Below are 16,416 nucleotides of genomic sequence, written 5' to 3' on the forward strand. Positions count from 1 at the left end.
CTCTCTGGCCACCCAGCTCTGAAGGCAATGCAGAAGTAAGGATGGTAATACTGAGACCTCCCCTTGCAACTCCCTTTTGGGTCAGGACCCTCAATCTGAGAAACGCTGGTCTCCACCGTGAAATTTGGTCTTGTGTGCTTTTACCCTATAGTATACAGATTTCACAGGGGTAGGGTTGCCAGCCCTCCTAGTTTTGCCAACAGTCTCCCGGAATCGGGCTTGATCTCCTGGAGGCTACTGAAGCCAAACTGGGAGATTTTAGGCCACTGGCTCCACAGACCTACCAGAAGTGCCTGGCATGTTCCTGCGGCCCCTGACGGGGGTAGAGAGAGGAGGCAGGGTGTCTCAGCATGTCCCAAGCACTGACTCTGCAGCTCCCATTGGCTGGGAATGTGGCCAATGGGAGCTGAGGGGTGGTGCCTGCAGGCACGGGCAGTGCTTGGAGCCCCCTGCCGACCCCCAAGGAGCTGTAGGGACGTGCTGGTCACTTCTGGGAGCGCCGCAGAGCCAGGGCAAGCAGGGACCCTACCTTAGCCCCGCTGCGCCGCCACAGCCAGACCTCACGCTGCTCACCCCCATCCCCTGCCAGGCTGGAACCCCTCCCGCACGCTAACTCCCTCCCAGAGCCTGTACCCCCACCTCAACCCCCTGCCCCAGTCCTGAGCCTCCTCCCAGAGCCAGCAATCCACACTCAATCTCATACCCCGAACTCCTTCTCACATCTCAACTCCCTGCCCCAGCCCCGAGCTCCCTCTCGAAGCCAGCACCCCACACCCCCTCCCACACCCTGAACTTCTCCTCACACCCAACCCCTGCCCCAGCCCTGAGCCCCATCCAGCACCCAAACTCCCTCCCAGATCCCACACTCTTCACCCTTTTCCGCACCCCAATGTCCTGACCCAGCCCTCAGCCCACTCCCAGAGTCCACACCCCTTCATGCATCCTAACCCCCTGCCCCAGGCTCAGCTCAGAACCCCCTCCCACACTCCAAATCCCTCGGCCTCAGCCCAGATCCCACACCCCCTCCCGCACCCCAACCCTCTGCCCCAGGTAGGTGAAAATGAGTGAGGGTGGGAGAGAGCGAGCAACAGAGGGAGAGTGGATGGAGTGAGCAGGGTGGGGCCTCGGAGAAGGGACGAGGTAAGGGTGTTTAGGTTTGTGTGATTAGACAGTTAGCAACCCTACACAGGGCGGGGGGCGGGGAGGGAGGGAGACTAGATTTTACAGTCTCTGACGTGTTTTTCATAGCCATGAATTTTGGTAGGGTCCTAGAGATGGGGCATGAACTGAGCATGCTAGGGCTCAGCCAGTACACCAATGTGATTATAATGCAGACATGAATAGAGTAAACCCCAAGGACCACTTTTGGATGAGGAGGGGGGAGGGGCAGGTGCCAACATGGGGGGCTGGTAACAGTCAAGGCCTGCTTTAGGAACTGTGGGACCTGTTTCGAATAGCTGGCTGCAGTCCAGGTCTTTGGTGGCACTTCAGCAGTGGGGGGTCCTTTCCTTGCTCCAGGTCTTCCATGGACCTCCCACCATTGAAATGCCGCCGAAGACCCAGAGCGAGTGAAGGACTCCCCTGCCGCCAAAGTGCCGCCGAAGACCCAGACTGCTGCCGGGTGATTAAAAAAAATTTAAAAGGCGCCTAAGGCGCAGGGTCCTTTTAGAAGCGTGGCCCGAATTGAGGGAATCGGCCTAAAGCCAGCCCTGGTAATAGTACATGCCTGGCAATGAAGAACTGGAGAAAGGTCACTAATTCGTATCATGGAGATGCCACCAAAGTGCAATTTGTGGTCACTACCAATGAGGGAGGGAGGGAGGGAGGGAGCGGGGAAGGGATTAGAGTGTGCTGGAACTGGTGAGAGATTGGCATAGACAGAGGGGTGAAGGTGCAGGCTGGAAAAGGCTGTTAAAGAGGGAGACCGAGAGGGGGCGACATTTAAAAAGGAAAATTAAAAACAAATCATTTTGTTCTAAGCAAGGAAGGGGGCATTAATCTGCCCCTTATAAGAGATGAATCTAGGTGTGACTGGGACTCAGGCCTGCTCCCTGTCCAGCCATGCAGGGTCTGCACCCCTGCAGCCCCTCCTGGCTTGTCAAAGCTGTGGCCCCACTGAAAGCATTCAGGTTTTGGGAGGTGGCCCCGAGTCCCTTAACCTCATCAGCAGGCATGTGCAGATGAGCAGAATGTGGGTGGGGAGAAGCTGCTAGTCCAAGTGCTCCTGGCATGGGATTTCGGGAGAGTTGAGTCACCCCCTATTTGGAAGCTAGGGGTCAGATTGGAGCGAAGGGCAGCGTGTGTGTGGGGTCTATTCAAGCTCCACACACAACTCCAACCTCCACCCAGTATCCCAGTATAGCTAAGTATCAGAGGGGTAGCCGTGTTAGTCTGGATCTGTAAAAGCAGCAAAGAATCCTGTGGCACCTTATGGACTAACAGACGTTTTGGAGCATGAGCTTCCGTGGGTGAATTCCCACTTCCTCAGATGCATGCTCCAAAACGTCTGTTAGTCCATAAGGTGCCACAGGATTCTTTGCTGCTTTTCCAGTATAGCTAGGTGCTCAGCAGTGAAATAATTAACACTTGCTGTCGTTAGGTTCCATGAACTCTGCCCCTTTGAACTCCCTGTACAAAGGGGCCTGACTCAGGGTTTCTCGGCTGGGGCCTGGTGTTGAGTGGACTCTACACCAGGGCCCCTTTCACGGGGCTGTGGGGCGTGGAAAGGGGCTGTGGGCATACAGGCCCCTCTCCGCAGTCCCACACGCTGCAGGGCTCAGGCACACAGACCCCCTTCCCTCCGCCTGCGGCCACGAAACTACAGCCCCCAGCAGCCCATGCGCACCGCCTGCCAGCACCTCCTACTGGCCGCGGGGCAGCTCGGGAAATGTAGTTCTATGCGACGGCGTCTGGGCTCGGGCGCCATCTTGTGTCTGCCAGGAGAGAGATCAGTGTGGGAGTGCGCGAGGGGACTATAATTCCCATCGTGCCCTGCGCAGAGGGGGAGGTGCTGCTCAGGCACGGGAGGTTTCTTCCTAGTTGCTATGGGAGCCTGGAACAGGGGCCTGGCATCGTTACAGCCTGCGCTCCACTTCCTGCCAGTGACCAATTTTTTGGGAGCGATTAAGCCCTCACCAACGTTCTGGTTGCCTTGGCAACAGGAGTGTGTTGTCTTGGTGATTGTGGCACTGCCAGGCAGTTGCTAGGGACGCGCCCTGGTTGCCCAGGATGTCGCGACCCCAGATCATCCACAGCGGCCACTTCATGGTGTCCGAGCCGCATGCTGACCTCGAGCTGGACGCGGGGGGCAGGGCTGTGGTTGGGAGCATGGCAGAGCAGGTGGGGGCTGTGGAGCTGAGGGCTGGCGGCTGGCGGGAGGGGGCTGGGGCGGGTGAGCAAGCCGCAGTGCCCGGGGACACCTACGACTTTGACACAGTCAACGCCTGCACATGCCGGACCTACCGCTTTGGCCCTTGTAGCAGCGGCGCCCTCAGCATCGACGCATCCCTTACCAAGCTCTTTGAGTGCATGACACTCGCCTACAGGTGAGAGGGTGGGAAAACGAACCGTGGGGCACAGAGTCTGGGGGGGAGGTGGGGCTGGGAGTGTGCATCCTGGTGTTAGTGCCCCAGGGCACAGATCCTGGGGGCAGGGGAGTGTGCATCCTGGTGCTAGTGCCTTGCGACATGGATCCTGTTGCGGGGGAGGGGCTGGGACTGTGAATCCTGGGACGGGTGCCCCGGGGCACGGATCCTGTGGGGAGGTGGGGCCAGGAACGTGAATTCTGGTGTTAGTGCCCCGGGGCATGGATCCTGCTGGGCATGGCTGAGGGTGTGAATGCTGGTGCCTTGGGTGTGGATCCTCCTGGGGAGACCTGGGGGTGTGAATCATGATATTAGTGCCCCAGGGCAGAGATTCCACCATGGGCAGGAGCTGAGAGGGTGAGTTCTCACTGTAGTGCCTCATAGTGTGGATCTCAGTGGGGAGGGGGAGTTGGGAGTGTGAATCTCCAGTAGGAGTAGCAGGGTTATTTTACCTCTGTATTTGACACGAGTGTGACCGCTGCTGGAATCCTGTGTCCAGGTCTGGGGTCCACAATTAAAGAAGGATGTTGATAAATTGGAGGGTGTTCAGAGAAGAGCCACAAGAATTATTAAAATATTAGAAAACATGCCTGTATAGTGAGAGACTCAAGGAGTGCAGTCTATTTAGCTTAACAAAGAGAAGGCTAAGGGGTGACTTGATTACAGTCTGTAAGTACCTACATGGGGAACAAATATTTAATAATGGGCTCTTCAACCTAGCAGAGAAAGGTAGAACATGAGCCAATGGCTAGATGTTGAAGCTAGACAAATTCATACTGGAAATAAGGTGTGATTTTTTGGCTGTGAGAGTAATTAACCACTGGAACAATTTAGCAAGGGTTGTGGTGGATTCTCTATCACTGGCAATTTGTAAATCAAGATTAGATGTTTTTCTAAAAGCTCTGCTCTAGGAATGATTTTGGGGTATTAAACAGGAGGTCAGACCAGAATGACCACAATAGTCCCTTCTGGCCTTGGAATCTGTGAATCTATACAGAGGAAGCCATTTGGAAGTGTGACACTTCCTCACTGCTCTAACCTTTGCTCTCTTCATCATGCTAGTGCTGTAATTTCCTGCTCCAGGCCTGTGAGGTTTGTATACATCCAATACATCAGCTTTGCATTAGTATCTGCACTGACTTGTGTATGTGGCAGCACAGGGCATTGTACTGAAGAAGGGCTGCCTTTGCTCTGCCATTGTCAGATCATGGCATGGGAAAGAGCATCTCTTTCGCGGGGCTGCATAGGAGGTTGCACGATGCCTGGACAAGTCAGATAGCATTTGTAGGCCCTCCTGAGAAGGAAGGAAATCTTTGGTGTGCAAATGTACACAGTTGTGTCTGCGAGATTTCCTCAAGGCATCCCGTGCTGAACCTAACTGTACATTTCCACTTTTTCAAAGTTTTCGCTTTAAGTTTAAGGTTAACTGAATTTTGTGCAATTGCTATGCTTGGCTTGTGTTTTTTTATACTACAATATTCCTTATAGAGTGTTTGTTAAGTTACCACTGGAAACCCTCAACCATAACAGAGATTTTGGTCAGGAAATTTCCATAATTTTATAAATAAGCCTAAGGTACTCAGGGAGAAGTCAGGGGTGTTACTTTTGAAATTAGTTGTAATTTACAGTTAATTAACAGCCCTGAATCCCTCCTCCATCCTCCAGAGCCCAAAGTATTTTGTTTTGTGTACGGTGTCAGTGCAAATTTAGAGGACTGTTTAGCCGGATTACCTCAGTTTGCACTGGGAGCATGGGCATGATTTGGGCACTGAGAGGCAGGGAATGACTTTGGGGGTGTTAATTGACTGTGAATTACAGCTAATTGGCCAGTTAGCACCCCCTGTTTCTCCCTTCCACCCCCCAGAACATCTAAAGTATGGGTCCCCAACATGGTGCCCATGGGCACCACGTAAATGCGCCCACATCCTGGCCAGTGGCTGAGCATCTGCCATTTTGGCAGATGCTCGACTGCTGCCCAGACAAAAAAGGTTGAGGACCACTGATCTAAAGTATTTGATCAGATAGATATGCCCTAAAATCCTCTGGATGGGAGGGCTGAAATATCTCTCTGGTCCACTAGAATCATAGAATATCAGGGTTGGAAGGGACCTCAGGAGGTCATCTAGTCAAACCCCCTGCTCAAAGCAGGACCAATCCCCAGACAGATTTTTGCCCCAGATCCCTAAATGGCCCCCTCAAGGGTTGATCTCACAACCCTGGGTTTAGCAGGCCAATGCTCAAATCACTGAGCTGTTTTCAATACTATCTAGTAAACAGGTGTACAAAGTCTGAATGACAGATAGTAGAGGTTTCAGAGTAGCAGCCATGTTAGTCTGTGTCCGCAAAAAGAACAGGAGTACTTGTGGCACCTTTGTTAGTCTCTAAGGTGCCACAAGTACTCCTGTATCAGAGGGGTAGCCGTGTTAGTCTGGATCTGTAAAAGTAGCAAAGAGTCCTGTGGCACCTTATAGACTAACAGACATATTGGAGCATGAGCTTTCGTGAGTGAATACCCACTTCGTCAGATGCAATCATCTTGCATCCGACGAAGTGGGTATTCACCCACGAAAGCTCATGCTCCAATATGTCTGTTAGTCTATAAGGTGCCACAGGACTCTTTGCTACTTTTACAGGTACTCCTGTTCTTTTTGTAGATAACAGAGGAGAAGTGTTAACTTGCATTTTGAGAGAAACATAATTTTAACGTACTATATTTCTAAATAAGGCACTACATAATTTACAAAAATCTTAGTAATGACAGAATACGCTCTCTCTCTCACTCTCTTTCTCTCTCTCCCTCCCTCCCTCTCTCTCTGTATAATAGGCATTTGTAGAGAAAAATATTTTATAAGCAGTTAGTTAATTTTAAATAAAGCCTTAAGGTTAAGGGAATAAAGGAAAAGCATTATATGGAATAATGCATTTTTAGAGAAAAATATGGTTTTATGCATTTTTTGTATATTTATTTTTAAAAGTCATTAAATAATTTACAAAATTTTAGTAACAACAGAATAAAGAAGTGTATGTGTGTGTATATATATAAAAATATAAATTTTTAGAGGAAAATATTCTTTTTATCTTGTTAGTGCATTTCTAAATAAAGTCATTAAATAATTGTACAAAGAGGAATAAAGGCGATATATTAATACACTTAAGTATACATATTTAGAAAAAAAAATTGTTTGCAGTTAGTACAATTCTAAATAAAGTTCATTAAACAATTTTACAGAAGTCACAAAATATTAGCGATAGAGAAAGAAACTATAACCAGAGAGCTTGTTACATATTACAAATGACAGAGACAAGATAACCATGAAAGTTTTGAAACAGAAAAGAAGGAAAGAAGACAGAGAAAAGCATCTTACCTCACAGATCGTTACTGGCCAGATGGCACAAAACTTCTTTGGCTGAGCCAGTCAAGAGATATTCTTTAATGACAGAGTGTCTTAAGGAATCATATTGCATAGAATATTAAAATGCATCCCATTTTCCGGACTCACGGGTGAGCACAACACTTTGTGGATTTATCCATTGATATTTTCCTGTTATGGTGAACACAGTACTTTACTGGTTGTAACATATTAAAATGTAAATTAGAGGTAAAATACCAGTCAAAAAGAGCCTGTGTGTAGATTTCTTTAGCAATTAGCTGTAAATTTAGCAATTAGCAAAAAGAATATCTTTTGACTGGCTCAGCCAAAGAAGTTTTGTGCCATCTGGCCAGCATTATTTTAACCCTGTACCAGGAATCAATTTTCCTCTTTCTCGGTAATGCCTTTAGCATTTGTCTTTAAAAAATGGAAGACCAAGCCTGTTGGCTTAAGTTGCATTAGAGGTCTCTTAAATTTTGTAAATTTTTCGAAGGACTTACAAATAAATAAATAAAAAAGGGCAAGCAACACACAAATACACACCACCACTAACCCCTCCCTCCCTGCCACCCTGCTTCCCGAAAACAATTAAACATACATTGAAGCCAACTTGTATACTATTTTATAGAGAAACTTCCGTAAGCATACTCAAACCAGTTTTATATTATTTTATAGATAAGTCACCTTCCCACACACATTTTCATACTTGTTTTTTCAGCATTATTTTATACAAAATACGCACAGCCTAACTTAAAAGAAATTGAACAGTGTAAAATTGGTTAACACACCCCGTGTTGACAAAATGCACAACTAGTTTAAACTATTTTATGTAAAAAAAGTCAATTACACCTTTTTTTTATCAAAGATAAGAATGTTGTTTCTCCCTGCCCCCTCAGCACAGAGCACTTACATCCACCCTTCCCTCCTCTTTCTCAAAACAATTAAGCATACAATCATAGATTCAAACCAAATTGGATACTGTTTTATAGGTAAACTACCTTAAGTATAATTCCAGTTAGGTTTGTTTTATAGATAAGTCACACATGTTCATACTTATTTTTCAGCATCATTTTAGACAACACACACACAGAGCTAACTTACAGGAGATCTTATGGTGCTGGCAAAATGAAGAGCTAGTTTAAACTATTTTATGTAAAAGAGTTGATAACACTTTTTACAGCTTTTTCCACAAACTATGCCCTTTTTCTTGTAACACTTTCAGAATGTATGGGATGGAATGTTGATTACATAAATTGATTAAACTTGTGTTTAATAAGTAAAATAAAAGCAGGAACTGGGTATTAGGGAAAACTGTATTTTTGTACTTGAGAGGCAGTGGAAACAAACAAAATGTTCTTAATACATGGAATGCCTTAGCAGTAAATATTTTGCATTATTAACTCATGTGACGCATTTAACAAAATAAAAAAAATTAAAAGTCACAAAACCAACTCTCAGAGTAACCCATGCTAATGGTAACATGACAAAACAGAGCATTCGGATTTTAACAAATGTTTGAAATCTTTAGTGAAGCAGTTTTGTATCTGTTCATTGTTAGTTGTGTTTTAGCAAGGGTAAACACATACAGAAGCTCTTCCCAACCTCATCATTATGTTACCCCTTTTTAATTTTTTTCTAATTACTTTTCACGGGTGGTCAGAAAGAGTAAGTAAATAACACAAAAGCATCAGGAGGAATGAGTATCCATACTAGGGCAAAACTGCAAGATTGGTTCTTTCTGACAGAGATGGGAAAACATTGTAACATAATCAATATTCTTGTCTTAACAGCCTTATTGATATTTTATAGAATTACCTCAAAAGCAGCAAAAACTTTTGTTTGTTAGTACCCCAAGCCACACATTGAGGCTCTAAAAGAATTGCAGTGCCTAAACATGAAGCATAGAAAGAATGATGGTGGGAGGGAAGCCAATAGCTACACTGTGCAGCCACAGAGGTGCAAAACTTCAAGCGCAAACTTTTTTTTTGATTGATAAAAAAGTGCATTGGATATAATGAAAATGCACCAGTGTCTTCACTTTTGTAGCACTTTTTACAGCCTTTCTGCAAAACAAATACTTTCCCCCCCATTTTATTTATCACATTGAAGCAGCTCCATAGAATTAATTTTCCTGCCCTTATACAAAACTCTGCATTGTATATACAGCTGGGGAAATTCTGTGCCAAAAAGTTAAAAATTCTATGCCAAAAAATTAAAAATTCTGTGCACAATCACTTGTATGTTCTTACGCACAATATTTTAAAATTCAGCATATTTTATTTGTCAAAATAACACAGCCTAGTTTCAGTTATTTGGGCAATTTATTTCCAATGTTTTGATAATTTATTTCAAAATACCTGTCAAAGTAAGTAAGATTCAAGAAATGTTTTTTGACAAATAGATTCTTTACTAGACATATTGATACAGAACTCGGAGTAATAATTCATTTAAGCGACAATACAGAAATGTATTTCCTGCACCCCTCAGAAGCACCGCTAAGGCTTGGAGGCGGCAGGGGTAACAGAGGAGTTGAGGGAGAGGGAAGTAATTGCTGGGAAGGAGCCTGGGAGTGAACCTGGAGGGTTGTTGGGTGTGGGTGGGAGAAGTATGGAACAGGGTTTTTTTGAGGGAAAAGGATTGTTAGGGAACCTCTCCAGGCAGACCTTGGCTGACCCCTAGCCTCCCCAATTCAGGCAGGCACATCTTCCCCTGTCCCCATGTGGTCCTGCACCCCCACCCTTTGCCCAGGTATCCCTGCACCTTCACTCAGCCAGGCATAACTGCCCCTGTCTTCATGTGTCCCTGCACTCCTGGTCCCCATTCAGCCAGGCATAGCTGCCCCATCCCCATGTATCCCTGCCTATCCCTGCCGCCATCTCCATGTGGTACTGCACATCCACTTCCATTCAGCTCCTGGCTCAATGTTGTCACCCCACTAGCTTCTGTGCCCCCACCCCAGTCTATTCCCCAACTAGCCCTTCTGCATCCTAATCTGTGTGATCCCCAGCAGCCCTGTGTGCCCTGCTCGGTCTGTCCCCCCCATATCCCATGCCTCCTCACCTGGCCCTGCAGGCAGGGTGCTGTGAGGATGGCAGCCTCTGCCCTGTCCCTCTCTGCCACTGGCTTCTCCAGCCTGTGAGTCATCTGACCTCTCTTCTGGCGCCATATCAGCCCCTGGTGGGTGAAGGGTGTAATTTCAGCTTTCCTTCGCCTCCCCATCAGAATCAATGATTTTGTGGGGAAAAATAATCTGTGGGGGACATTAATTCTGCGCTTGCGCTTTCCCTTAGGAATATGCATAGTGCCTTTAAAACTGTAGCCTCTATCAATCCCACTCCTGTCTCCATCCCACCTCTCAAAAACATTTTGGTTTTATCTTAATCACAGAGGAAGAGATCTAGTGCAAGGGTAGGCAACCTATGGCATGCATGCCGAAGGTGGCACGTAAGCTGATTTTCAGTGGCACTCACACTGCCCGGGTCCTAGTCACCGGTCCGGGGGGATCTGCATTTTAATTTAATTTTAAATGACGCTTCTTAAACATTTTAAAAACCTTATTTACTTTACATACAACAATAGTTTAGTTATATATTATAGACTTATAGAAAGAGACATTCTAAAAACATTAAAATGTATTACAGGCACACAAAACCTTAAATTAGAGTGAATAAACGAAGACTCGGCACATCACTTCTGAAAGGTTGCCGATCCCTGATCTAGTGCAATAGAAATTACAGTGTTTAAAAGCTACACTATCCCAACCTTTAAAAAATAGTATTAGCTTGATTTTAAAGTTTTGCCTAAATGAAATGCCCAATATATAAAAAGCCCCAACAGAACAAAAACTTCTCTAAAGGCAGTTTAAAAAGATGGGACATAGGCCTATTAATAGGCTCATCACTTGTAAATTGTAAAGAAAGCTCCAGATTCCAGTGTACATATAAAACCTCTCCACTAAGGATTTTTGGCTAAAAATTTAGGTTGACCTAGCTTTATTGCTCAGGGATTTGAAAAATTCACACTCTTGAGGGCTTCTCCACGCTTAAAACACTGCAGTGGCAAAGCTGTTGCACGTCAATGAAGCTGGTACCTACACCAACAGAGAGAGGCTCTCCCTGTTGATGTAGATACTCTGCCTTTTCAACAGGCAGTAGCTAAGAATTCTCCGATTGACCTAGCACTGCCTACGCCAGGGATTAGATCAGGTTAACTTCGTTACTCAGGGATGTGGATTTTTCACACCCCTGAGCGACATAGTTATACCAATAATATTTATTATTATCACAGGTTCTTCCCTTCAGGCAGCTACACAGCTGATTGTTTTAGAGAATGGGATTCATGAGACATGACAGATACAGATAAATGCTTTATTTAACATCCAAATAAGTCCATTCATTAATATAACCAAACAACATGAAGCTCCAGAGAGATAGCTTTTAACATTATGAACAAACTCATATTTTCCTAAAATGGAGAAAAACAAAGATCAAAGGAATCATGGAGCACATCAGAGAACAGGTCCTGTTCTAGTTGACACCATTTTGGGAAGCCAATGAACCCAAGGGCTTAGGGACAGGGTAGTCAATAGGCAGACTGTGGGCCAAATCCGGGCTGCCAGACATCTATGAATGGAGCCCAAAATATTTTTATTTACTTATTATCTTCATTATAGTTATTTTTTTTTATTATTTTTTCTAGAGTCTGGATCCTGACTATGGTTTGACTGAGAAATTTGGACCCTGACAAAAAATAATTGACCACTGCTGGTTTAGGGTAAATCTTTAGAGCTTTATACCCTTACATTATATAACCCACATGGATTCATGGCCATATGTGACCATTTTCATGACCATAATAAGCTTAAGCCTGCCTTTGGTCTGGGTGTGGTATTCCAGGTGACCATAATTAGGCTTCTGATAGACCCATTATGCTGCTTAACATCATTATAATATAACTTTTAAGCAATATAGCAAACATTCAGGACAGGGTTGTAGGTCAACAATTTGTACATGCGTTTTGCCATGATATTGTTAACCACTGTGACACCAGCCTTTACTTGAGACCTCACATGACATTCTTTGGTGAATCAGAACGTACATATCAGACACAGGAGATTCTTGTAAGACCTGTGTACTCCCTTTGTGCCCCATGCCATTTGGCATGAAGAGGTTCATGGATCACACCTCCCCTCTTAAATTGATGCAATAGGGTCAGCCACTGTTGGTTCAGAAGCCTCTTGCCTGGACAATGAGTTTGCCACTATATTATCACTATTTATTACCCCACGTCTATATTAAGACGGGACTTGTCTTTTAGACTGGGGTATAGGCCAGTTCCAAGGGAACTGGTGGAATTTAACCCTCCTACTCAGTGCCCAAAATGAGGGACTTTGACTGTTCGTATTTTGCATTTTGATACTTTCACAGTGAGACATGCATTTTTGAGTTTTGTTTGCATGATTCCCAAGTGGTTTTTATTATCTGACACCCTCTCAGACTGCTCCCTGTGCTCCTCTCTCTTTTTCTTCTGCAGTGTGAATCTTTCCCTCCACTCTTCTTGCCCTCTGCTGGGATCTAGCAAATGTGTCTTCCTTGGAGGTTTTCCAGGTGTTCAGCACTGATAACTGCTCTCTCTGCAAGGGCCGTACAGTGCCAGGTGCTTGGAGAACAAAGAAAAAAAATTCAAGACCAGGGCACTGATCACACTGGAATCCTAATTACAGTTTCTATTGCTTTCTCATGTTCTCCTGCTGCAGTAAAAATGCCTGCCACGCAATGTGTTTGCCTTTATCACACTGTGCAGCTACCTTGAACCACATGACACTGGGGAGGACGTGGAGGTTGTCCTAGTGCACCAGGAAGGAGCATCAAGCAGCACCGGAAAGGGAGTGGGGACTGGCATGTTTGGGCCATGGATGTGGGATTCAATATTTCAGGACATAAACCCTTTTTAGCTTCAATTTTGTGGTGCTTATGCCATTTTGAGCATGTCAGGAATAAAAGCCAAGCAGGTAGAGAACTAAGAACAGTGGCCAGGGATGGACACATCTGTCCTCCCGCAGAGCATTGTCTGCCCAGCGTGACAGTACCCAGCCAGTACCTGGATCAGAGTTGTTTACATCCCCTTATAGAGCCGGAACCTAGACAGATTATTGTAACACAGCACACAACCTTTAATGGCTGGATCTCAGGGGCTGTCTCCAGCACTGGCTCTTCCTGGGTCTTTGGTTCAGTGTTTGGTGTGCCAAAGAGATCTTGGCTGTCTGGGGGAATCTCCTGGGGGTCCGTGATAGACTGGGTGCCTCTTAATGGTATGGGCAAACAATCCAGCATACAGGGGTTCTGCAGTGGGCACCCTGGCAAAAATCCATTTCAGCCCCTCACAGTAAGCGCATATCCAGGGAGGTCTTGGTTTTGCAATTCTGCCAGAGCTTCTAGTGCTGGTGTCTCATCCCAAGAATGCCCCTTCTTCTTCATTTGCTGCCATAATCACTCCTAGATCTGCATTATGGTGATTCTTGGGTAGATGGAAGTGGACATGCTGTCCATCCCATAGAAGTCCCAGACCTCTGGATGGCACCACACAGATCTATGGGGTGGTGTATGGGGTGAGCGGGGGTGTATGGTGGGGGATGCTAACCTGTTCTATACGGGATGTATGGAAGTACAGGGCATGGCTTGCTATAAGGGACTAGGGGATGTCAGCTTGCCATGAGCTGTGATCACAAAGGTGCATATTCGAGTGTATGCTGGTATTTAACCCTGAGTGTGCATGTATGACATATGGTCAAGATGTTCCTGGAGCAGTGGAGGACATACAAATCATAGAGTTTAAAGCCAGAAGGGACCATTAGATCATGTGAAGTATAGCATTATGGGAAGGCTATCTGAAGCAGTGTAGATAATCCAAAATTGGGATGCATTCACACAAACCTTACAGCTCATTCCAGAGTAGAGTTGTCACTTCCAAAGCAGGGCTCTCCAGGGTCAGTCCAGGAAACGTGTGGCAGTAAAATATGGGCGCTGAGGAAGGCTGAAGAGCAGCAGAAGGACGTTTTTGATTCTTGTCGTCTTCATCAGCTGCTCCATATCAAGTGGCAGGGCAAGATTAGCAATAAGGAGGTTATTGCTGAACCGTCGCCATCAGCACAGGTTCAGGCTCAGTGGCTTTCTTGGTTGAGGGTACGTCTATACTACGAAATTAGGTTGAATTTATAGAAGTCAATTTTTTAGAAATCGATTTTATACAGTCGATTGTGTTTGTCCCCACTTAAGGCCATTAAGACCATTAACTTGGCAGACATAGTGTGTCCACAGTACCGAGGCTAGTGTCGACTTTCGGAGCATTGCACTGTGGGTAGCTATCCCACAGTTCCTGCAGGCTTCACCGCCCATTGGAATTTGGGTTGAGCTCCCAATGCCTGATGGGGTAAAAACTTTGTCATGGGTGGTTCTGGGTACATGTCATCAGGCCACCACCCCCCCCCACCCCCCCGTGAAAGCAACAGCAGACAATCATTTTGCGCCTTTTTTTCGGGGTCCAGTCCACCGGACCCGCTAAGCCCGCTGCCTGCCTGGATGATTGGAACCCCAGGCAGGCAAGGGGCTGAGTGGGTTGGCGGATGGAGCCCCCGACCGGCAGCGGGGTGAGCGGCTCAGCTCGCTGCCGATCTGGAGCTCTGTCTTCCAGCTCCTGCCAGCCAGGTGAAGTCTATCAGAGGTGCCTGGACAGACATGGCTATCCTCCTCTTAGAGCACCAAATGGGAGTGACTCCAGGTCATTCTCTTCTTCAAGTTTCATCTCATGGAGATTCAGTCCTGCCTAGAATATCATGCGAGCTGGAGGCTTCTGCCTCAGACTGCTCTCCCAGCCAGCAGCACAGTGTGGTCGCACCCACCCCAGTCTGCCCCTTGCTCCCATGCTCGTGAAGCCTGGACAGTAGTAAGGAGCAGTTCAACTTGTGGAATGACAAATTCAGAACAAAGGTTTGCATTCTATGGGCCATGTTAAGATTATTTCAGAGTCCTAGATAGCATTAGTCCCTATAAAAGGCTTCATGAAAATTTCACCCCACTCCTAACGAAAATGTTAATTTATCAGAGCAGCTGAAAGGGTAAGGAACCTAGGACTATATCTGAGAAAGAGCTTCCATATTATTTAACTCATAATTGATATAATTCAAAGTAAAATTTCACAGCACGGTCTGTTCTAAGACTAAAAATGCAGGAAGGGAGTCAGAAAAAGGAAAGTGACCTGTTTCTGAACCAGGGATGTTTTGTGTGTTAGGTGAACATGATAACCACTACACTATGGGGCTTCTCTTTTTTTGCTATATGCTGCCAAATGCACAGGAATGTTTTCTCTAGTTACAAACGCTACCTAATGCAATGTCTATATCTAAGGCCTTCCTGCTCACAAAGCGGTCCTGCCTCCACCCGAGTCTGACACAGCAACCTGGCTCGGGCAGGATCGCTAGCGAGGCAGGATACTTTTGCCATTAAGCAAACACAGCAATTCTTTCCTGGCCTCTGCCACTGAATGCCTCCATGCATTACACTGTTCCCTATCAGTGCGGGAGGACTGCATGAGCTCTGAAAACATGTCATCCCAAGTGCGTTTTTTTCACTTTCTAGTCTGCAATAACCTCAGGGACGGAGATGATAGGGGAAACATAGAAACATTCTGGGGGGACTGCATGGTCACCTGTGTTGCTGAGTACTGCTGAGTTTGCCACGCTGGCCAAACAGGAAATGAAATTCAGAAGTTCCCGGGGCTTTTCCTGTGTACTGTCTAGTGCATCTGAGTTCAAAGTGCTGTCCAGCACAGTCACAATGGAGCACTCTGGGATAGCTCCTGAAGGCCAATACTATCGAATTGCATCCAAACTACCCCAAATTCGACCCAGCGATGTCAATTTCAGCGCTAATCCCGTTGTCAGAGGAGGAGTACAGAAATCAATTTTAAGAATGTTTTTGAGTTAAAAAACCCAGCTTCATCGTGTGGACGGGTGCAGGGTTAAATCAATGTAATGCTTCTAAATTCACCCTAAACTCGTAGTGTAGACCAGGCCACAGACATATTACTAGGATGGAAGACCAACAGATTACTAAGTGTGTTTACCAAGGAATGTCACTACTTGTCCAGCAATCACATGGACACCAAAAGGCTTGGTGGCACAGGAAGACTTCTGATGATGAACAGAGACTGAACATCCAGCCAGACTGTCTTATGGACCTAGCTAGAGACTGAGCCAAGTGGCATGCCATTTGCCTTTGTGGCTTAGCCTGATGATGTGGATGATGATAACTTCCAGCACAGGATAAGACACCAAATAACATTGAAAAAAGAACTTGTGTGTTTGGATGCAAGGAAGTCTGTGCCAAAAAAACTAGATCCACCAAAGAAACGTCCCCATGTGGAGAAGCCCGGAGAGTCTTTTCATTTCTTAATGCCCTGCATCT

At 46.1% G+C, this 16,416-nt stretch overlaps 1 protein-coding gene across 4 annotated transcripts in view; it reads left to right on the forward strand.

Moving 5' to 3' along the window:
- Nucleotides 1-3,009: 3,009 nt before the first annotated feature.
- The window catches only part of LOC127052468 (MLX-interacting protein-like), a 29,166-nt gene continuing 15,759 nt past the window's right edge, over nucleotides 3,010-16,416 (forward strand). For 2 of the 4 annotated variants that reach the window (XM_050956164.1, XM_050956165.1), the window contains exon 1: nucleotides 3,013-3,545. In XM_050956164.1, coding sequence (XP_050812121.1) covers nucleotides 3,229-3,545 — 317 coding nt within the window. In that variant the 5' untranslated portion in view covers nucleotides 3,013-3,228. Of the gene's footprint in view, nucleotides 3,546-16,416 lie in introns of all 4 variants that reach the window. The other 2 variants (XM_050956168.1, XM_050956167.1) reach the window with 2 other exon arrangements.

This window comes from Gopherus flavomarginatus, chromosome 5, assembly GCF_025201925.1.
Source record: "Gopherus flavomarginatus isolate rGopFla2 chromosome 5, rGopFla2.mat.asm, whole genome shotgun sequence".
Classification (NCBI taxonomy): domain Eukaryota; kingdom Metazoa; phylum Chordata; order Testudines; family Testudinidae; genus Gopherus; species Gopherus flavomarginatus.